Here is a 22,584-nt window from a genome sequence, read left to right on the forward strand (position 1 = left end):
AGGGACACGACACAACTCTTTAATGTCAAGAGAATCATTGTCTGAACTCTGGCCCCCTTCACCGTCACAGACTTAATAACCTCAATACGGCGTCGACAACAGGCAGCATTCATTGCGGACAGACCAGCTCACCTGACCTCGCACTTATATCCTACCTACCGTTTCCTCTTACAGAGAGAGGGAAACAGAATTGGTTCTGCCGCGGCTCGCGTCTTTCGCCGCCATCCATCTGGTAGGGAACAGGCCCAGCCAATTGCTGTGTGAGAGTTCATCAACCTAAACTACGGCCACTCATATGCACCCAAACATCGCCAGATACACATATCATACAGCCCGCAGCAACTTTGCCCACAACACCACGAGTCGCTCTCCATCTTGCAAAGTCCAACACAAACAACCACTCTTCTACTCCCCGCGCCGGAGCCCAAATCGGCATCATGTACAACCGCCGCTACACCCTCCCACTCAACCCATGACCCGTCCGTTCCTACCTGAATAATGAGGCTCTGCGCCCAAGCCCACCTCAACATCCACCTCACGCCTTCACCGCACCTCCCCTGCCTCGTCTTCACCGCCAAACTCAACCTCCAGCCACAAACTCAATGGCCATCTTCGTCACCCAGGGACGACACCCCTTCTCCTCCCCCCACAAACCCAGCCACAGAACGTTAAGCTCACCGCCGAGCCCCAGTCTCCCGTACCAACTCCACGCAACCCACCGAAAGCGAAGCCGGGGGGAGAGAGAGGCTCAGCTATCCGGGCCACTCAAGCGAAAAGCCACCATCACAGCCACAGAAGTCCAAACCCCATGGACTCACAAACTATCACATCGCCTTCTTCCGTGTCGTCTGTTCCTAAGAAGCCACGTTCAGACGCAAGGCAGACAGGACACAACAGGGGCGTGTTTCCAACAACCGTGATAGCCGTGCCAACCGTCCAAGCCGACCGCCAAGTTGAGCCGAAGAAGATGATGACATCAACTTCGTCCGATATGCGCGACGAAAGGGACATGAATGCCCGCCAAGGTTTCAATAACTCAGCCCAAGAAAACCTCATAAGCCACCCAAACTCACAGCCCAGCGCGCCGCCCCTGGATCGATCTCGTTATCGCTACGTTACTTGCCGGAGAGCGCAAAGATCTAGATCTAGGCACGCACAATCTCACACACGCCCAGAAAGCCTCACGAGCCGATGTCTTCAGTTGCCGGATGTGATGTAGCTCAGGAACAAGGGGAGACGTTGCGTTCGTCAGGGAGAAGTCATCCATATCGGACGAAGGAGTCATCGCCATCATCATCATCATCGTCTAGGTTCAGGACACTCGCATGGAGCTATTCAACTCCGTGGAAAGGTACATGGCATAACCTGCAGTTGACGCTTACCTCCGCGCTCATTATACCCGCGATATCACTCCCATTCCATCAAACTTCAAGCACGCAGCGGCAACTCCAGCCCGTCACGCGATTCCACCCGGCCGGGTCCCCAATTCAGCACGCACGCACGCTCCGTGACAGCTCTGACAGGGAGAAATCCCCCAACCAGAGATCCGGTGCCATGCCATGCATGCAGGATCGCATGAAGACGCAGTGTCTTCTACTGCGGTAGGATCAGACCGCAAAACAACAGGCAGCGGCATCTCTATTCGGACATTTAGGCCCAAGCCCACTTAGCGATTGACTCCCAACATCCCATACATCCATCCAAAGAAATCCAGATTGGAGAATGGAACAGGAAAACAAAAGGGTTTCGAAACATTGAAACCCAAAAATGCACAGACGTCTTCGTGCCTAACACTTGACAGAACCAAGAACTACAAAACCCCAAGGTCCCTGCCGGTATGGGTGTTGCGAGATGCGCCCGACACTGTGTACATGTCAAAAGTCATGTCATCCCACCACTGCTTTCTTGCTTCTTGCGCAAACCCCACAATGTTTAATGAAACTCGAAACGCACCGCGTCGAGGAAACAAGACGGTCGAGATTGGAAGGAAACGCATGAATTTCACCCGTTGATCACCACGAGGGAAAATTGCAACTGTAAACAAAAGACCGGACGAACACCAAATGGTCGGGTTACTCCGGCCAAGTCCAGAACTCTGGGGTAAACACCAACTACTGGCGTGGCATGTACATCCTTTGCAACCAGCAGACATGCCGCCGCATTGCACATCTCTAGGATTTGGTTTCGCTTTCCGCAGAAGAAAAAGGCAAAATGATCTGCTAGGCCGCCGTAGTCGGTCGCATCTGGCTGGGCATTTCCGTGGCGTGGGAGAAAAGAGCGATCTCTCAGGAGAAAAGAAGCTTATTTCCCCCATCGAACTCGATTGACTTGCAGATTTGCAATCGCCAATGTTGCCAATATGCTCCTAGGCGTCTTGGCTGCTCCGAGTCTCCCGACGGTGGTGCAACAGTCGGTTGGCTGTCATGGTCTCGTCGCAGCCGTCCGCAGGGAGGCACGAAGGCGGACAAGATGCGATGATGGTGACTGCGTAGGAAAAAGTGTTGATGAAAGGAGGGAAGACGATGAAGTGTCGTCGCAAAATGACCCCTTCAAGCCAGACGCCGAGCCGACGCCTGCCGCTCACTAACAGCAAGCTAAGTGCTGAAGAGGCTATTTTCCCCTTGCGCGCTGTTGCCCTGGGGAAGCCAAGAAAGGGCCAAGACAACAAAAGGGGCCTGGCTTGAGTCAACAGATAAACAAATCAACACAGGCAAACCTGCACAGCAAATAAGCACCTCTCACACGCTCCGAGAGTCCAACCGATCTCTAGCGGTTGGTCACCTGCATGCATGATACTGACACTCAATAATTACACTGGGTGCCCACACTGTCCCCAGCGTGAAGCGTCCCGGGACCTGCGGTGTCTGTCGAGAACGGTGCGTAGGTGATCGCAATTAGTGTCCGCAGCGGTCATCCCCCAAGATGACTGAGTTAATCCGCTTCCAAGCTTGCTTCTAGAAGGGCGGAAGCACGAGGAAGACGGCGGAGGAGGCGGACGGGCGGATGGGTTCTGCTTGCATCGCTGTCGTCGCCTGTGGAGAAAAACACTTGACCAATACGCAGTATTCAATCGAAGTCCATCTGGGCCGTATGGGCGACGGTCGCATACGGTACCGGGAAGGCGCCGGGAGGAGCTGGCTGCATCTCTGGGTACTGGCGCCATCTTGATGTCTGGTCTCTGGATTGCCGCGGCTCGGTCGCTGCAAGATGGAGACCCCAATCAAAATGCCAGATCCATTGCATCCCATCCGTCCAACGCGAGCAAAGCATTCGGCTCCGTACCGCCCTAGAGTGCAAGGTCGGCTCGAAGTGTGGAACATCGGACAGGACTTGCGTGCCAATGGCCTTCCTTCCGTCGAGCGCTACCTCACCGATAGCTGGACGGAGACTTTCCGGGCTTCACTCCCCCAAGGTACGAATACCTCACGGCGTAATATGGGCCAGGCCATCCTCACGATGGGTCCCAACACCGACCGCAAGAGGGAAACCGCGGCACACAAACCGGCCCTATTCCCGGCAGGGAGCAAGAGCTCAGTGCCCACTGACTCGTCCCCTTTCTCGTGCCTTCTCACGGTACGGGGCGGGCGGGATCCCATAGGCCATGCTCCACAGCGACGAACCACAGCAAGATACGGCCCGTAATCGTTAGCCAACGGCAACTCCACGCTGTGAATGTGAATCCTCACCGCTTGATGACGATGTGCCGTATGGAATGTCACCTGGTGACTCCCGGTGCCGTTGCCTCTCGTAAGACAAATCCGGCCCCATCCCAGCCTCGCCTGGGCTGCCCTGCACCGCTGGTCTGTCTGAGCGTGCAAGATCCCGCTAGAAATCCAACGTTGGATGTCCATCTTGGCTATCGAGTCCCGAGTAAATCACATCGACAAAGAATTACGTTGTCAAGAAACTGTAAACAGGCTTCTTGACCGGGTTTCACTTTCATTGGTGTGTTTCAGGAGCTTGCCTGGCTTGCTCCCCGAAGCTGTCGGTGGTGAGCTGTGCCGTACGCGTGTGGCGCGCATGCGACCTTGCAGGCCGCAGTCAGCCGCCTCGATGCGATGCTGTGCTGCGCGCGTCGTCCTCGACGTTCCATCGCCAAGTAGCGTAGCGAGTCGAGCCGACGAGTCGAGTTGCGCCGTTTTTCCAACGACGGCACAACGTTAGTGGCCGACTTAGAGACTCTGGCAGCATTCCAATTTTTCCTTCCGGGAAGATTCGAAGCGTCTTGGCCGCAGCTGCAGCTAAATTGTCAATTCAGGTACGGTGCAGCGCGTGCTTGGAATGTCTCCATTCAGACTTGATTGCTTGCTGTAGTCAGACGGAGACTCAATCTCGAATTTTGGCTCAACAGCAGTCCACTTCCACGCCCCTCCAGGCAGCCCTGCGACGACCTATGACGTCCATCGTGGAGGCATCAGACGCATTGAGCAATTTCAATCGGACGAGATGAAGCGACGTGTCGGCAGACTGGGAGGATCGCCCCTTCTTCTCGTTAAGAGAAATCGAAATTTGACTCCAGAGCCCTATCAGGTTACGCGCCGGTTCCGTGGTGACTGATGTAAACAAACGCGATGGTATCCATTTCACCCACAGGTTAATGTCCGAAGATGCCAGGGTTCATGGGCGCAAAGACGGTGACATGATGCAAATGAGGAAGCATGCCAACCGTGCCCCCCAATGACAGCACAGTCTGGCGCCAGCGATTTAACCCTTTTCGCTTTAAGCGCTTCAAAAGCGTGCCGTATCCGTTGATAATTCAATCCAACAAGAGTAGAGAAGCTGCTGCGTTGATGGGGGATGATCTTGATCCAAGACTTCCCAAGTCCAATATTGACATTATCGATTCTAAGGTCGCTCCGCTGCTCCTCAGCCCATGGTTCTCCACCGACGAGCCCACGTCCGGAGGTGGACGGGGGGATGGATACTGGATCACCTCATCACCCACAAGAATCCAGATGAACGCTGTAAAAGCTGGGCTCAACCCCAGCGGTCGCGCCCAGAAGACCCTGCTGGACGGCGGCATTCAGTGTGCCGTGCGCTGGGGAAGACGGCGTCGCGTGTAACCATGGCCGATAGTCTGGCAGCTGGATCGGGATTCGTGGCGTGGCGGGACCGAGCCTTTATCGTGACTAATCCCTGCGTGTCATTACGTGCAAATGTGCACCAGCAATGCAAAAGAGTAAACGAGATGACTGAGGGGCCCAAGTCCTAGAGGCCAGTTGTGCAACGACGATAGGGGTGCTGATCGCATTCACGAGAAGCAGACCGTCTCGCACGCCATTGTTGGAGGTTGGCGATTGAACATCGCCAAGTCGCCGGCCAAGAATTCGAGGATCAGTTCTCCCCTCGTAAATGGCATCAGTGCGTTTAGATGGCCACAGATTGTTTTGGGGTATTTCTCGCTCAATCCCCTCATTCCCCCACGGTTGAGCGGAAGTTTGCGGATGGGACTCGATAGCCAAGAAGGATCATCTATACTTGGAAATGGCCGTGTCTTAGAAACTTGCAAACGAGGCGGTCGTGGGTTGGAAAAAGGCGCATGTCAAAATGCGGAAGAGGCTGTCATCGTGGGCGGCCAAGACTTGTAAAGAGACGATTCGTTACAGGCCCCGACCTTCTCCAACTTCACTAGAGCCGACTGACTCGGAATGGGGGTCATGTAGACCCGAATGACGGCCGAATGAGGCTTCGACCGGCAGGCTCACAGCAGCAAGCGCGGGAGAATCAGGGCCGTCAAATCCCCGCACTCTACAGGATGCGGGAGCGGAGGCACAGTGCAGCGAGGGCGATTCGAGGGACGAAATCGGGGGGAACAAGCAGCCGGGGGGCGTTTCCGACCTGTGGTGGTGGGTAGTGGTGCAGCGGTACAGTGGTGTGCCCCAGGTGGCCAAGACCAGATGTGTGGATGATATGCAAATCATCCAATCCGGCTGCAAGATTTGAAATGGCTCATCTCTGCCGGCTCAGGCGCTGCGTGCTTCATTGCTAAGAACGGAGACGTGGGAGAGCACAAAGACGGCGGTGAGAAAGCGCCGAGAGTCTCCACGAGTCCACGAGGACAATTGCGAGGTAAGGCGAGCGAAGGCGAGAATTCTCCAGGCTCCAGCTGTCCAGGTTCGCAGCAGGTTACCGCCGTTGGATTCTGGAGAACCAGACAGGCCTGGCGAGAACACAAGGGCTCAATGTAGGCCCGGGCGTCGTCCGTGGCCACCGGCAAGGCATGGCAGGCTGGGATAGTGGAAGTAGCCGTGTGTAAGAGAGAGGCGTATCCGTAATTCGTGCCAGTCTCTCGGTGAGCTGTTTCAGCGTCGGCGAATTTGTTCAAAGCTAGGAGTCCCCATCGAAGTGGCTGTCAACCGGATGAGTAAATGGGCAGGCGGCTCGGTAGTTCCAGCGCGTGCGAAGGCAAAATGGCCAAGCAGACCGAGGACGAGCGTGGAAGACTGGATCCCCCGGCCTCCACAACGGCGAGACCGAAGGCTGACCGACACGGCTCCGATCACAAGGTTGGCGAGAACTGGTTTCTGCAGATGCGCGCCTCGTACGGAGATAGTTCAAGCGTCGATCAGGTGGAATTCCCAGAAAGCTTAGGTCAGCTGTGTGGTTCGCGAGGCGAGGCAAGAGGCGTTTGTTAGTCACGCTGCCATTGTTTAGTGGTGGATGCGAAAGCGACCTGTCGAGTGGTGCGGATCGGCCGGAGCGGCGACGGCTGACTGAGTAAGAGAGAGGTTAGGAATTGAAAGCCCTTGTCGGGATGACGTAGAGGCGCGAAACCCTTCCTGATGGACGAGGCTCGGAGAAGGGATTGGGGCCATCGGTGCGATTCCGAGTCGGCATATCTGCTGGTTCGTGATCCAATTCTGAGTTGGGCATGCCAGCTCAGCAAAGCACAGGGCAAGGCAGAACGTCCGGCCGGGATCCATTTCCATACTCAGTACACAATGGAGGCGTCGGTATTCGGTAGTGCTACAGGTACGGATACACAAGGACCGTGTTTTTCTTGCCTGACGAGCGATATGCTGGAGCTCGAGGTGGAAAATCAGCGAGGGTTTTTTCCGCAAACAATGGGGGACCCTGTATGCATGCGAGGTGCGGTGAACAGTGGGTAACCGTCCCGTAGCGCGTGCCTGATAGTCGAGAACACAACGTGGATAATGTGTATTAGCTCGCTGAGGTTATTCTCCGCCGGTCCAGATGGCGGATGGTCTATGGACGAGGCCGAGCATCGAGAACAATTCGAGACGGGCCATTACGGCTTCAACTGCCTCCTGGAGAGTGTCTTTGAGAGGCATTTTTGGGGTAGCTGCTGCACTTGCTGCAGGACCTAGCCAATGCCGAGAGTCGAATCCCACGTTTCCCCGGGCTGGAGAAGCACCCAGACCAGAGCCGCGCAGCAGGACGAGACCGCGTCGAGTCTTGGCCTTGGGGAAAGCGACGTCGAGGGCATCCCGAGCCTGTCAGGTCATCGTCCTGGCCCATCCACAGCGGGGCGGGCTGGGCGAAAACTCGGTTTCTCGTTCGCCAGGATCGATGTTAGATGGGCCAGCGGAAGGGATTAGAGGTGGGCGGGCGAGATGGTGGGGATGGCAGCTTTCCGCTTGAGGGGAATACTGGACGGATACGCAGTATGCAGCAGGGTAGGTAGTGTACTTGACCTTCTCTACCAGCCTCCAACTCCATCATCTCCATGGAGGACAGGGTCTCGGATTGGGGATTTGGGGAAGACCAACAGGGTCTCGGCGATGGACGCAGCTGGTACGTCGTGGCAGGACGAGAGAGGCTTGGGGTCGATAGTGGGATTTGAGGTCGGTGTCGTCGTTCGTGTCGTTTGTACACCGCGATAGGTATCCGCAGACTGGGGAGGTCTGTCGAACGACAGGCAACGGTTGTGTGTGGGCGTGAATTGTGGATGGCCGACCTGAGCGAGGAGCGGGATGTGTTAGCGGCGACAGCGGTGCTGGCGGCGATTGCCCTAGCACAAAAGCAGACAAGACCAAGTCGTTGCGGAATAGCCGCCCCAAGAGCCTAATGCTAATGCATTTTGCAAGACTGGTGCAGGTGCAGTAGGGCGGGTTTGATAGTGGCGGTTGCCGGTAGCTTCTACCCGCAAGGTAAGGAAGGCCGCCCTTGTGTAGGTTGCTCATGAGGGCACCCGCAAGACGGGCACGGGTAGTGCGCGATCTGTCACTGTACGTAACGTCGAAACATCAGCAACATCCGTAGGTGCAGAAATCGAAATGCACGCATTTCCGGAGTGCCTCGCATAGCGCTCTTTTTGTCATTCGTCAGTCCTGTAGTGAGGCGCAACATGCAGCCTACGGAGGAAGAAGACACTCCCGTCCAAGTCTAGCGCCCAAGGGATGGCCGAGGTGCCGAATTCAGTATACGGAACGTCTGTGGTTGGACAATGAATGCCGTTCATCGGCTGCTGCTGCTGCAGAGCCAGAGGAAGAATTCCGTCAGTCGAGAAAGAAAAAATCCATCCGGACATTCAAATGACAGACCAATGAACGACACAGTACGTATCGTCCAACACAGGCCGCCTTACCCGTAGCTGTTAGCCAGCAGGGCGGCCACTGGCCAGTCTCATTCGAGCCAAGACTCAGGAATTGGAAAGAAAATGGCGCTCCGACAGTGCGGATACGGTGCACGGTGGTGGAAAAGCTTGAAAGGGCCGTTTCCTGATAAGAGACGGGACGATTGGCAGGTTTCGATTGATTGGGGGTTCGCATTCGCAGGGCGCTGGGCAAGCCAATTGAAAAAAAAAAAAAAAAAAGCTGGGCATCCGGCAGGGTTGATGACGGTCGCCTTCAACTCCCAACTCCCATCTTCCCAGCCACCCCAAAGAAAGCCTGTTGTCAAAGCTCAATCACGAGCAGCCAGGGCCCCGGAGTGGTCGACGCTCATGACTGGCAGCGACTCTTGAAGAGCCAAAAGCTTGTTGTGATCCACTTTCCTGGAGTCATGGACAACGACAGCGACGACGACAACGATGGGAAGAAGATATCGTCTGGACCGTGCTGCTGTCCTATCCTTGAAACTGTGTGGATGCCGTAATATCCCATGTCGAAAGATGTCCAGGGAAGATACGTACTTCAATTTTTTCACAACTTGCACCAGTAGCCGTGTTAGTCTCAGACGACAGAATGGCACGCAGCGTGTAGTCCGCGATGCGTGTGTGTGGTGACTGACTGAAGAAAACAGCGACTGCAGTCCAAAATCTCCATCCACAAAATCCCGCGCGGGACAAGCCTCGTGGGAGCCCGAATGCGCCAATTGGCGTCGCATTGTTTCAATTGAACCGGGTGAGGCACTTAATGACCGTTGGATAGAGACATGGACCGTTGCTGTGCTGATGCTGACCGCCTTCCGTCCGCCCATCGGTTGTCACTGTTGTCGTCGTCGTTGTCGTTGTTGACCTGGTCATGTTCCGTCAACCCATGAAACCGTCCAACCAGCCACCCATCGCGGGCGTCAAAGCTCATGGCAGCGGTGCGGTTCCATTCGGGCGGCAAGGGACAGAGTCGGAGGCAAGCTGATGACAGCCATCAGCCGTGGGCGGCGCACGATCCAACGACTTGAGACGAGACGAGGTCGACGACAAAAACTCCACGGTGCAAGGCCTGCGATTGGGAGCAGTGTCGTCATTTGCAGCCACGGTGCAAAAATCGCGCAAGCTGGCCTTCGTCTTCCTACCGGCTGACCTTCGTACCCTTACAGGCGAGCGACAGGCTGCGCAGGCGGCAGAATGTGCCCGTGTGCCTGGCAGTCCCGGAGACCCCAGGAAGGGAAACAACGCGGAAAGGCCGCCTCGAGGGCGAGTGAAGGATGGTAAGGACGACGGCAAAGAAAAAAAAAAGACGCAGTAAAAATCGAGCAATCCCGCGGCAGGGCAGAGGCTAGGCAGTCTGGTGTAAAGGTACGGAGAACAGGATGTCAACAGGTACGTACGATGGAAGAAGAGCTTACCTCAAAATTACCTACAAATTGGTGTTTAACCTTCACTGCTTCTTGGTAGTCAGACCTGGACAAGGTACCGCCGAGATCAGGTAGTGCTGCGTAAGGCTGTACGTACCTCGACTGGCGTTTTACCTCACCCACGCTCACCTTGCCCAGCCGGCGACTCCACAAGCTCGAGGTGAGGAAAGGAACAGCAGCCGCGGGCACACCTTTGCTGGCCGGCTGCTCCCCACGAGTGATGAGCGAGGTATCACCGACAGCCAGCGAGCCAGTCACAAGCCTCGGGACTGTGGGGGTTGCGGCGTCGTGCGTGAGACGGGTGACTGAGCAAAGAAGAAGAAAAACAAAAAAAACCGATACGTAGCCTTGGTCGTGTTAGTGCGGCGAGAAGCCGGTTCGCCCAGTAGAAGAGCATCCATACCTCTGAGGAAAAAAAAAAAAAAGTGAATGAGGGACCACCTTCCCACTTCAAGCACACGGCAACTCCACCTGTGCTCCCACTGAGCCCAGATACCTACCGCTGTACCTTACCTCTCCCCCCATGCTCTCAGTGACATTGTCCAATGAGCGGTGTTTCTTCCGCTGGGAAACCTGCACCTCACCTGGTCCTGGGAACTCTGGCCCGGCGAGTCCATGTGGGGCGTTGTACTTTGTTTACTCGCGAGATTACCTTGTCCATCCCGCCTGCCGCACTGTGACGCACACTGGCCGGCTTGCAAGTGTGTGCGCGCAAGGGTCCCCAAGGAAAAACAGGCCGTCTGGGTGTTTGCATGGCCCTGCCGACCGCTGGGACTGGGAGCTTTGCCCCAAATGTGCCATCCCATCCGCGTAACCGCAGGGGAATCAGCACGGAAAAAATCCCAAGCACCCTCAAGCTCTGGCGCAAGATGACGACGGCGTTGTTGGCCCGTGGGTGCTAAGCTTGAGGCGCTGCTCCCTCGCTCACTCATCGTTCGTCGTCACCTCCACCGCCCGCTGCTTCAGCTGGCCCGTAACTAGATGGTCTTCCGCAGTATCTGTCATTCTCATCGGGCAGGCTGTTTGCGGCCTTGACGGTTCTTCTAACGGGAGAAATCCGCCGCCATAGCTAAGCCGGAGATACCCTCAGACACTTACAGCGAGGGGGAAAAAATATCTTGCTTCGTCGTCTCGTGCAAACAGGTCCGTCGTCTCAAACTTCAATCCGTACTGTGTTGCAAGCTTGTACCTGGCACCCCCAGGCCATTGTATCCTAATACATTTTCATAGTTTAACTAGGTTCGTTCAAAGAGGTTTCTCTCGCGCTCATCATCAATCAATCCTTCCCTCGTCTGGATGACTGACTGGGCCCCCAGGCGAGGTCAGATCCTGACTGGTCTGGCCAGTCTTGGGTCCTGCTCAGTCGAGTGCTGTCCCTGCCGCGTTGTGCCCGCCGCTGGTGGATATCGCGTACCGTGAACCGATCTGGGCGTGTAGCTTCTCCAGCTTCATTTGCCTTCTCCGCGACCTGGCCAACAGGTACCTGCCTACTTTTTACCTTGTCTGGAGGTGGAGCCTTTATCGTGGACCTGGACCTTACCTCACCTTCCCTGCACCTTTTGTTTCTTCTCCCCTACGGAGGACCTTGCCATGCTGCTACCGTTGCGTTGCTGCCATTGACCTTCCTTACCTTACGGCGCGCGTGTTAAGGTCTGGTCCGGTATTTGGCAGCTCTGCTTGACATTAAACATGCCTCGCGCAATGGAGCCATTGTCTCCTTCCATTTGGCGCTCTGAGCCCTGTGCCTGTCATGTGTAATAATTCTAATCGTCAGCTTTCTAGGGAAGCGAACAAGTCCTGTCCTGGCTCTGGCCTGGCCTTGTGGTCCTGCCGAACCGCTGCCGCTGCCGTCGCCGCCGTCCGCGGTCCATGGCCGTCCATCGCGTCGCTCTTTCCTCGCTCCTCCCTCGCTATTGCTCTGAGTGCCCGAACGACCTGTGTGAGAGACACACTGAAAAAAAAGCGGGCGAGCTAGCAATACCGTCGGTTGCGGGTACGTAGAGTGGGTACCTCTCTGGGCCGTGGATTCACGGATTGGCCCTTTGGGTTGCTCTTTCCCTTTTCCTTTCGCTCTGCCCTGGGTCAGTGTCGGCCGGATAGCTCGCTCGACATGCTCCACGGCCCACGCCTTGCCTTCCAACACGCCCACCCACCCCAAAAAGGTCCCATCTCATCTCTCAATTCACTCCCCCGACCCACACCTCCCGCCTTGCAGACACACCCTCTACCACGGTTGCGCCTGCTGCTTGTTGCTGTTGCTGTTGCTTCCTTCGCAGTGCTGCTGCTGCTGCACCACACACACATGCACATTGATGGCCCAGTCGTCGCCTCTTTCTGGTGTCGCTCGTGTCTCTCCCCCCCCAAGCCCGCACTTTCTTTAAAGTAGCGAAGCTTCCGCACCTTTACAGCCGTGCTTCCTTTCTCTTCTTTTTTCATCACCCACGAAGGCTGCCTCTAGGTATATAGATCGCCTTTCACATTCGTGTGGTGCTCAACCTCCCCCCCTCTCCACTCTCCCTCTTCTCAATCACCTTTCCTACGCGTATCCTGCGACCAAACCAGTATTTCTTAGGCTTGTCCTAGAAACCAGCAGCGCCTCGCCGTATTACGGAATACCTACCAATCTCAACACCTATTATTTGCGACCTATACCCTATTCGCGCTTAATAGCCTGAGCAGAGCTCGTCTGCCTCACACCAGTCGCCATGGCCGAGTCAAACGCCGCGGCGCCGGCCATCAACACGCCCATTGAGGGCCACAGATTCGACGAGAAGGCCCCCGTCGAGGCTCCCGCTGCCTCCAAGGCCAAGGTCGAGGAGGAGGAGGAGGAGGATGAGGACATCGATGCCCTTATTGAGGACCTCGAGAGTCAGGATGGCCACATCGACGAGGAGGAAGAGGGTACGTTGCCATCCCCGTGTAGCTCCCCAAGTTCATAGCACTCGCTGTCAACCTGGCTTGGCCTACACACTCTCGTCAACAACGGTATCAGCTAACCCAATGGCTCGCAGACACCACCCCTGGCACTGGCCGTGTCGTCCCTGAGGACCAGCTCCAGACCGACACCCGCATGGGTCTCACTGAGGCAGAGGTTCTCAACCGCCGCAAGAAGTGGGGTCGCAACGAGATGGCTGAGGCCAAGGAGAACCTTGTCCTGAAGTTTGTATGTCGCCCCGCGCATCTTGTCGGTCTGCCACGAACCATTCGCTAACCTGGCTGCAGTTCATGTTCTTCGTCGGACCTATTCAGTTCGTCATGGAGGCCGCTGCCGTCCTGGCTGCCGGTCTTGAGGACTGGATCGATTTCGGTGTCATTTGCGGTCTTTTGCTGCTTAACGCTGTTGTCGGTTTCGTTCAGGAATTCCAGGCTGGATCTGTAAGTCAACTCGGCCCCACACCTGGCATGCGTTGCCAAGGATTTCCCAGAGCTGCATTGCTGACCCCCACCCTAGATTGTCGCCGAACTCAAGAAGACTCTCGCCCTCAAGGCTGTCGTTCTCCGTGACGGCACCCTGAAGGAGGTTGAGGCCCCCGAGGTTGTTCCCGGTGATATCCTCCAGGTTGAGGAGGGTACCATTATCCCCGCCGACGGAAAGATCGTGACCGAGGATGCTTTCCTCCAGGTCGACCAGTCTGCCATCACTGGTGAGTCTCTGGCTGTCGACAAGCACCAGAACGACTCTTGCTACGCTTCCTCCGCTATCAAGCGTGGTGAGGCTTTCATCATCGTTACCGCCACTGGTGACAACACCTTCGTCGGTCGCGCTGCCGCCCTCGTCAACGCTGCCAACTCCGGCACTGGTCACTTCACTGAGGTCCTGAACGGCATTGGTACCATTCTCCTGGTCCTTGTCGTCTTCACTCTCCTTATCGTCTGGGTTTCCTCCTTCTACCGCTCCAACGGCATTGTCGACATCCTTCGCTTCACCCTCGCCATCACCATTATCGGTGTCCCCGTCGGTCTTCCTGCCGTCGTCACCACCACCATGGCTGTCGGTGCTGCCTACCTCGCCAAGAAGAAGGCCATTGTCCAGAAGCTTTCCGCTATCGAGTCCCTTGCTGGTGTCGAGATTCTCTGCTCTGACAAGACCGGTACCCTGACCAAGAACAAGCTCTCTCTTGCCGAGCCCTACACCGTCGCCGGTGTCGACCCCGAGGACCTCATGCTCACTGCCTGCTTGGCTGCTTCCCGCAAGAAGAAGGGTATGGACGCCATCGACAAGGCTTTCTTGAAGTCGCTGCGCTATTACCCCCGCGCCAAGTCTGTCCTGTCCAAGTACCAGGTTCTTGAGTTCTTCCCCTTCGACCCCGTCTCCAAGAAGGTTACCGCCATCGTCCAGTCCCCCGCCGGTGAGCAGATTACCTGCGTCAAGGGTGCTCCCCTTTTCGTCCTCAAGACCGTCGAGCAGGACCACGAGATCCCCGAGGAGATCGACCAGGCCTACAAGAACAAGGTTGCCGAGTTCGCTACCCGTGGTTTCCGTTCCCTTGGTGTTGCCCGCAAGCGTGGTGAGCACGGTGCCTGGGAGATCCTCGGCATCATGCCCTGCTCTGACCCCCCTCGCCATGATACCGCCCGCACTGTCAACGAGGCCAAGGTTCTCGGTCTGTCCATCAAGATGCTCACTGGCGACGCCGTCGGTATCGCTCGTGAGACTTCTCGCCAGCTCGGTCTCGGCACCAACATCTACAACGCTGAGCGCCTTGGTCTCGGTGGTGGCGGTGACATGCCCGGTTCTGAGGTTTACGACTTCGTCGAGGCTGCCGATGGTTTCGCCGAGGTCTTCCCCCAGCACAAGTACAACGTCGTCGAGATCCTTCAGCAGCGTGGCTACCTCGTTGCCATGACTGGTGACGGTGTCAACGACGCTCCTTCCCTGAAGAAGGCCGATACTGGTATTGCCGTCGAGGGTGCCTCTGACGCCGCTCGCTCCGCTGCCGACATTGTCTTCCTTGCTCCCGGTCTTGGTGCTATCATTGACGCCCTCAAGACGTCTCGCCAGATTTTCCACCGCATGTACGCCTACGTCGTCTACCGTATCGCCCTGTCCATCCACTTGGAGATCTACCTTGGTCTTTGGATCGCCATTCTCAACCGTTCCCTGAACATTGAGCTTGTCGTCTTCATTGCCATTTTCGCCGATATCGCCACCCTCGCCATCGCCTACGACAACGCCCCCTTCTCCAAGACCCCCGTCAAGTGGAACCTGCCCAAGCTCTGGGGTATGTCCGTTCTCCTCGGTGTCGTCCTCGCTGTCGGTACCTGGATTACTGTCACCACCATGTACGCTCACGGCCCCGACGGCGGTATCGTCCAGAACTTCGGTAACATGGATGAGGTTCTCTTCCTTGAGATCTCCCTTACTGAGAACTGGCTGATCTTCGTCACCCGTGCCAACGGCCCCTTCTGGTCCTCCATCCCCTCGTGGCAGCTGTCTGGTGCCATCCTGGTTGTCGACATCCTCGCCACCCTCTTCTGTATCTTCGGTTGGTTCCAGGGCGGCGAGCAGACCTCCATTGTCGCCGTTGTCCGTATCTGGATCTTCTCCTTCGGTGTCTTCTGCGTCTGCGCCGGAGTTTACTACATGCTCGAGGACAGCAAGGGCTTCGACAACCTCATGCATGGCAAGTCCCCCAAGGGCAGCCAGAAGCAGCGTTCGCTCGAGGACTTTGGTAAGTTTATATATCCCACCCCACAAAAGGTGTCATGTTACAGAACCCTAGCTAACTGTTTTACCAGTCGTTTCCCTGCAGCGTGTCTCTACCCAGCACGAGAAGTCGCAGTAAAGAAGGATGTCTCTTCAGAGTCGTACTTAATCGGCTCTGGGTGCTCTTTCTTGGGCCGCATAGACATTTGGCCTTAATCAACCGGAGGAGGAGTGACATCGCCTTCTCTTTGTTTAAAACAGTTTGATGTCGACCTCATCGGTAATTACTGTGATTCGAGTGGAGGGGGAGAATACCCTAGTAGTGCGCATAGACCTAATACAAATTCGTAAAATTTATGATAGCCCTCATTGCCCTCAAGTGACATGTGTTGGCTGGTTGGAAGAATTTCGATATCGTCCACACGTCTTATTCGTCGATGACATGTCTTGTTCAGTGGATTGGGACAAGGTACATTCTTAAGTCAATTCGTATCCCATCGAACATCAGTGTCTTCAAGGCCCAGCTATTACATGTGTATCCAATGTTTCGTTCTCTGGTCATGTGCATGTTCTATTGAGGAACGACAACGTCCTTGGAAGTATCCAGCTCTTCGTGTCTTCTCAAGTCCATGGGCCGGTCAAGCAGGGGGACGACGTATGGGTCGAAGGTCTTCCAGTAGGGGTTCTCGAGGTGGTACTTCTGGCTCTGTGGTTGGAGGAGACAAGTCAGTCAGGCTGGTCATTGACAACCCAGTGGGCGTGTATTTGGGAAGGAAAGGGAAGAGAGAGGTGGCTTTGACTTACAGCCTCGGTCTCGAATCGCTCGACGATGGTGAAGGACCTGGGGTCGTGGACGTCTTGCATGACGAACCAGCTGACGGTCTCCCTGTCCTTGGAGTAGACGCGGGAGGCCTCGACGAGCTTGGCCTTGAGGCGGTCGACGGAGTCGGGGTGGTCGTTGGCGTGGAGGTGGACGGTGATTGTGTAGACCATTTTGGCGGTTTTTGGGTGGTTGAGGAGAGGTTGGATAGGTGTGGTGAGGAAGAGGTTTTGGGCAGGTAGCTTGGTGAGGTGGAAAGGAAAGGGGAAAAGGGAGCTTGGATAGCTGTCACTGGCCTTGGCGGGAAGTCTGGCGGAGGGGTGGAGGGGCAAGCAAGCAAGCAAGCACTCAGCAGAGGCGCCTCAGAGGTGGAGGGGCGGCGGGGTGGGGAGGAGGGGTTTGAGTTTGGATCGGTGTGGATGGGGGTTTCTGCCCGTTTTTTCTCGTGGAACGCGTGGAATGTCTTTTGGGGTAAGGTGGTGTTGGTCAAGCTTGGCTTCACGGGTAGGTGTCTTGAACATTGTGTGGTTTCTTTTTTCTCACTATGGTACTTGGGGCTGGTTGTGTGTAACTGTTGGGAATGACTGGCTTGGCGATGGTTTCAATTTGGTGTTACGGATGTGAGGAGGCTGAATGGTTGCGACGGTCACGACGAACGCCCTGGAGGTTGGGAAAGACATTTGGCTGGCGCCTCTCGATCCTCTGGCCATTTCTTCTATATCTCATTCGCAAGTTCAAGCCGCAAAGTCGACCGTTTGATTCCACTGAGATGCTATGCTAGGCGTTTGTCCCGGGAGGTTGGTCACTCACCAGATCGCCGAGAGCCCCGTTCCACGGCGCGGGAACCGGTCGTCGTTGACCGTCGAAAGCCGTTGTCAGACTTTGGCATGGTTCTAGATGAGCTAATCAGAATTACCAAGATCATCAGTAACGCTGCGCCTCGGAGCCGCCTAGTCCTTTGGCCAGAACTTCAAGACAACGGGGCGTCGGGTGTGTGTGGGAGAAAGATCAAGCCTTCCCTAGCGGGCCTTGCCCGAGTTTGGCCGTTGATGGCTGCTTGTTGGAACAAGCGGAGGTTGGGGAAGCTCCTCCAAGTGGACTTTGAGGCTGACCGGGGTAAAAAATTGTTCTAGTGGAAGAGCGACCGATTATTCCAGCGAGACCGAGGAGATGCCGCGCAGCTGGGTGTAGCGTTGGTTTGGTGATGGATGGTGGTGTGTATTGAGCTAATTGTTAGTCTCGCTATTTCCCAGGGAGCGATGGCCGCCGCGGTTCGCAGTCCTGGTGCTGCGCGGGCTGCGTCCCGCCCCCACATGCGCGCATTTGGGGCTGTCACATCAGCGGAGGTTTAGAGCAAGGCGGCTTTTAGCTCGCCCGCGCCGGGCTTACAGCGCTTCAATGCAGTGTACCACACCCTCTTCAGGGCGTCTCCGAGCTGCTGCTGTGTTCCAGGTTGGAGTTTGTAGGCCGGCGCCGGTGCCGAAGACTACCACCACTATCTCCACTTTTCCCTTCCCTTCTTTTTTTCTTCCACCTCTGCTGGTGGTGTCCTCCCCCGGCCATTCCTGCCGCTCATCCAACTTCATCGAAACCCCGTTGCCGTACCACACTGCCAGCTCGGCGCCACCGACGCCATCTTCTCCCGGGGGTGCTCTCCCCTTTGTCAGCCCGTCGACGACATCGTGCCGCAAGGCCCATGCATGGAATACCCCCAAACCACACGTGCAAGTGACGATCTGCTGGAATCTGCTTTGGTGGTACACACCCTCTTGCACAGGCGGGCAATACACTCACACACTCACATCACCAGATTGGCTCACAGTATTTTTTACTTAGCTTGACAAACTGTGCGCCACCCTGTTTGGATCAAAGGAAGCTAGTTGGATTTTTCTTTCTTTCTTCTTGGTGCTTACCTATTGGGAAAGCACACCCTCCTCCGCCTCCCAACGACTAGCACTCAAGTCATACCCTGTGCCACTCATCCTGGGGCAGGCACTTACTCACCGACCTTTCACCTCGGGACCGACGTCCCAGTGCTACGATTCTGAATCTCACCAAGCCTCGGAGCCGGAGAGAGCGCGACGCTGATTACGGCGCCGAATACCGAAGCCATGGCACCCCAACAACGGATGCAAATCCCTGGATTCTATTATGGTGGGCTACCCGCACACCCACCCCACCCAATACCCCCGGGGTGACTTACACGGGCAGACAAGAAACAACCCGGCTGACACAAGACTTCATAGACGAGGAGAAGGGAAAGTACTTCAAGATCGAAAAGACGCAGTCGGCGCCGCAGAACGCCGCGTGGTCCGCAGAGAGCGTCAAGCGGCGCAAGGTCAAACATCGCGAGGCCGAGGCCGTCGCGGCGCGCCAGGAAAGGCTTAAGCGGCACATTGTCCGGTCCGCCGTGCTCCGAGACCCGCTCCTCGGCGGATTCCTCGAGGCCGAGCTCGGCGTTGTGAAGAGAGAGAGGAAGATCCGGAGCGGTGGCGGCGGCGGCAGCAGCTTTGGGGTGAATGATGTCCCTGCCGCTGCGTGGGCAAGGGGGTTGACGGACAAGGGGGATGTGCCGTTCGTGCCCAGCTTCGCGACGGGGAGGTTTCCCAACATCCCGTGCTTTTGGGTCAGTGGGCACGACGACAAGACGGGGCTCGGGGTTGCGTATGCGAGTGAGTTGGCTCTCGTGAGGTCTTGGGTCGGTGTGCGTATGCTAAAGTTTTGCAGCTGTTGACGAAGAGACTGTGATCGGGTCGTATATACCCACGAACGAGAACGACGAGTATGTTGGTCTGGTGATCTACGATGTCGAGATGCTGACATTCGCAGGATATCTTTCAGTACAGATGCTTCCAGTCGTCCGGAGCATCGGCTGTCGCATCGCCATGAGATGGTTGGCTGCCCTCAGATCTCATCCATCAACTACCACCCTAACTCACACCGTATGATCATAACATCACGGGAACCGAGCAATAATACGAACCTTTACCTCTTTTCGCCGCCACGGTCTGCCCCAAACGACCACCGGCCGCAGTGGTTGCTTGACAGGGGTAACTCGCCCCCTATGTGCCGTTCACAGATCCCATTCACTGACGCACCTACAGCTAACAACCTCCGTCACATCTCCTACCGCAGCGGCCGCCACGAGGGTGTCGTAAACTCAACAACCATAGGACCGCCTTCCTCGTCCAACCTGGTCTGCGTCATCGGCACCAGCTTCGGTCTGCTCAGGCTCATGGGCGACGAGCGTGTCAGATGGCTCGGCCCGCCCCGGCCCCGCCCCGGCCCTCCGGAGGGCGACTTCTTCACCTCATCCTTCCTCCCGGACAACCCCAACGTCCTGTTCGCAGGCGGTCGCAACCCCACCATAAAGCTGATGGACATGCGCACGATGTGGGACGCATGGGAGCTCCTCCCCATCGGGCCCGTCGCGCACCTGGAGGCCGTGAACCCGCACCAGTTCGTCGCGGCGGGGCCGCGGTCGCTGATGGCCGTGTTCGACATACGCTACCGCCGCTTGCTCCCGAACGGCGTGCGGCCGGTGGTCGAGTTCGAGGGGTACAAGAACGACGCGCACATGCACATCGGCTGGGCCGTCGACGCGGACGCCGGGGTCGTGGCGGCGGCGCACGATGACGGGGCCGTGGGGATGTATTCTCTGCTGTCGGGGCGGAGGCTGCGGTGTCCTGCTGTGGACGGGATTAAGGGACGGACGCCGATTAAGAGTTTGAGGTTTACGGCTATGCCGGGGAAGCGGCACAAGAGCTTGTTTGTTGGGTTGGGACCGAATTTGAAGATGATTAGTGTTGGGTCCTTGGGGGCGGATGATGAGTGTTGATGGGTTTTGGAGTGTTGTAGGATAACTCGAAACCGGACAGATGATGATGAATGAAACAGATTCCGGAGCCAGTTATTAAAAGATGAGTGCAGGCTTGAGCTAAAGACCTTGGGTGGCATGCTGGTGGTGTTTTTGATGCGGAGGTGAGACGTGATGCAATTACGGCGAAGACTATGTATGTCGGAATCTACTCATGATGGTCTTTGCAGCAAATCCTATGTCTGAGACTTCATCCATTCTTCTCGGTCAGCAAGGCCACGCAATCTGACCTCTTCAAGAGGCCAAAGTCGTAAATCCAATCTCTGAAGAATTTCAACCCCTTGCCTTAGGTATCGTTGGATACCTGGGCGAATAGCCGAGCGAGGATGATCAAAACCAGCGACGAAGATCCGCTACTGATGTAGAGGTCAACATCAGGCTCATCTGCCCTTGAACTTAGCAGAGTTGTCGTCTTTCACATAGCGAACCACGGCAGCCTGGCACACCGATTGTTTTGGTCGACGGTCTAGAACCTTGAGCATGGCACTGCTTAAGTACCCCCCACATCGGTTGGCGAGTGCGTCTTTCGGACGAGCATGTTCGGGAGTCTTGGTGGCGAGTATAGATATTTAAGTGACATCGGGATACGATGAAGATGAGCAAGGAAACTCAAGTCTGCGCTGTTGGGTACGCAGATTGCCACGAAAGACATGTCATGAGGACAGGCTATATCGCCATCCATCCCTCGTCATCTAAGGGGCTATATTATGCCCATGCGACCACGCCTTTGACTGTATGATTTGGTATCTCTACGCGAATACTTGGACAAGGATGAATAGCGTCGACAGAGTTTGGTATCATGTTGTCTTTGGATCATTCGGGTTACATTGCTGCCTTCTCGCTTGATGGGAGATGCCTTCCTACTCTATGTTGAAAGCCGCAACTAAGAGGAAGTCTTGATTTTGCTGAGAAAACTCGACACTGGACATGAATTTAGCTTATAAAGCCACCAAGAGTGATCTAGTAATGGTCTACAAAATGAGACCGCGGCGAAGGAATGCTCAGCAATGATGATTCGGCTCTTCGAGTACCTTCCATATTAAGTCAAAATTTACGGCCCTGTGCTCTTTGTGCTCGCTGCTTTCCAATAATTTTAGACGATTAGTTACTCCGAGATCGTCTCTAGCTGTTGTTGATTATACACAATACTCCGAGGACCAAGATGGCAAGCAACAACCGCTGTAGCCTCGTTCCTTTTCCTGCTGTTGTGGCTGTCTAGGGAGTGATGAATGGATATACCGGTCCACTTGGGAAACCAAGCATGCCGCTCTTGATATGTAATGAAGAAATCAGCAGAGAGGATTCTGAGAAGCCCAGACTTGGAGGTTACGATGAGCTTTTAAAAGTCTATCCCGATCGTCCTCGCGCGGCTTCCGTGAGCTTCGTCAGACTCACTGCCGGTAGTTCGAAAAGCGATTACATCCGGATTTAACTTTATAAATAGGTCGTCAAATCCTGAAGCTTCATGCTCGAGAGCATGCAACAATGAGCCGCAAAAGTGACACGCTACCAGGGCTGTCGACTTTGGGCATGGGCCTTGATTGACGACCAAAAGCAGTATCGTGATGATTAGTTGACGTCATTCGTCAACTCACCACATTTCTACAGACCAAACTCCGTATCTCGCCGTCTCTGCCGAGTAATTAATGCCCGAATATAACCGCAGCGAAGTAGTCTGATGATTCTGAAGCTGTATTTGGCTATAGTGGGTAGACTGTACGTGGTTGTGCTGGTGAGTCGGATTTAGAGAAGAGTCAAGGAGTCCCCAGAATCCATCTATTTAACAAAAGGATGAAAATGCATCGTGTCAGTTTCTTATATAGAGGGAACTAGGTTGAGATGTCTTCTACATCTGCATCCAATTCCGTATACTCCGCTCGAACAAACTGGCCCATTATCGCGAGCTATCGATCCCGCAAGAAGACTCGTCAGCTGGTCTCTATGTGTCCTTCACGGATTGAGAGCAGATGGTTCAGATATACAGTCTGTCATTGCTGTGCTAAAGCTCCACTTCTGCGATCTGGAGTCTAGAGTGAACTAACTACTGGCTGAGTGACTACATCTTGCTAGAATTTGTCTTCAGAGCTCAAGAGAACAGATTCATAGATGTCGTTCACCTACTTCATTCAACAGTGATTGCATTCTGCCGCGTTTCATAAATTCCAGCAGCAAAAATGCCCTATTCGCAGCCACAAGAGTTTATTTCGTTATACAGGCCAGTGATACCGCTGCCGTTTGTGGAGTATTCTATTGGCGCATCCG

The 22,584-nt window shown here is 55.5% G+C and overlaps 3 protein-coding genes across 3 annotated transcripts; 2 read left to right on the forward strand and 1 right to left on the reverse strand.

The window, feature by feature from the left end:
• Nucleotides 1-12,683: 12,683 nt before the first annotated feature.
• On the forward strand, nucleotides 12,684-15,764 carry pma-1-0 (Plasma membrane ATPase; the record flags this gene model as incomplete). Its single annotated transcript, XM_037318592.1, has 5 exons — nucleotides 12,684-12,879; nucleotides 12,990-13,141; nucleotides 13,201-13,353; nucleotides 13,430-15,650; nucleotides 15,718-15,764. The coding sequence occupies 5 exons, from the start codon at nucleotides 12,684-12,686 to the stop codon at nucleotides 15,762-15,764; spliced, it is 2,769 nt and encodes a 922-aa protein (XP_037183034.1).
• Nucleotides 15,765-16,196: 432 nt separating this feature from the next.
• CGCA056_v003336 (uncharacterized protein) lies at nucleotides 16,197-16,618 on the reverse strand (the record flags this gene model as incomplete). Its single annotated transcript, XM_037318593.1, has 2 exons — nucleotides 16,197-16,331; nucleotides 16,430-16,618. The coding sequence occupies 2 exons, from the start codon at nucleotides 16,616-16,618 to the stop codon at nucleotides 16,197-16,199; spliced, it is 324 nt and encodes a 107-aa protein (XP_037183035.1).
• A 1,938-nt stretch (nucleotides 16,619-18,556) lies between these two features.
• Nucleotides 18,557-20,283, forward strand: CGCA056_v003337 (uncharacterized protein; the record flags this gene model as incomplete). Its single annotated transcript, XM_037318594.1, has 5 exons — nucleotides 18,557-18,599; nucleotides 18,692-19,117; nucleotides 19,173-19,227; nucleotides 19,275-19,495; nucleotides 19,550-20,283. The coding sequence occupies 5 exons, from the start codon at nucleotides 18,557-18,559 to the stop codon at nucleotides 20,281-20,283; spliced, it is 1,479 nt and encodes a 492-aa protein (XP_037183036.1).
• Between the last annotated feature and the right edge of the window lie 2,301 nt (nucleotides 20,284-22,584).

Source organism: Colletotrichum aenigma, assembly GCF_013390185.1.
Source record: "Colletotrichum aenigma strain Cg56 chromosome Unknown KSG_Cg56_contig02, whole genome shotgun sequence".
NCBI lineage: Eukaryota > Fungi > Ascomycota > Sordariomycetes > Glomerellales > Glomerellaceae > Colletotrichum > Colletotrichum aenigma.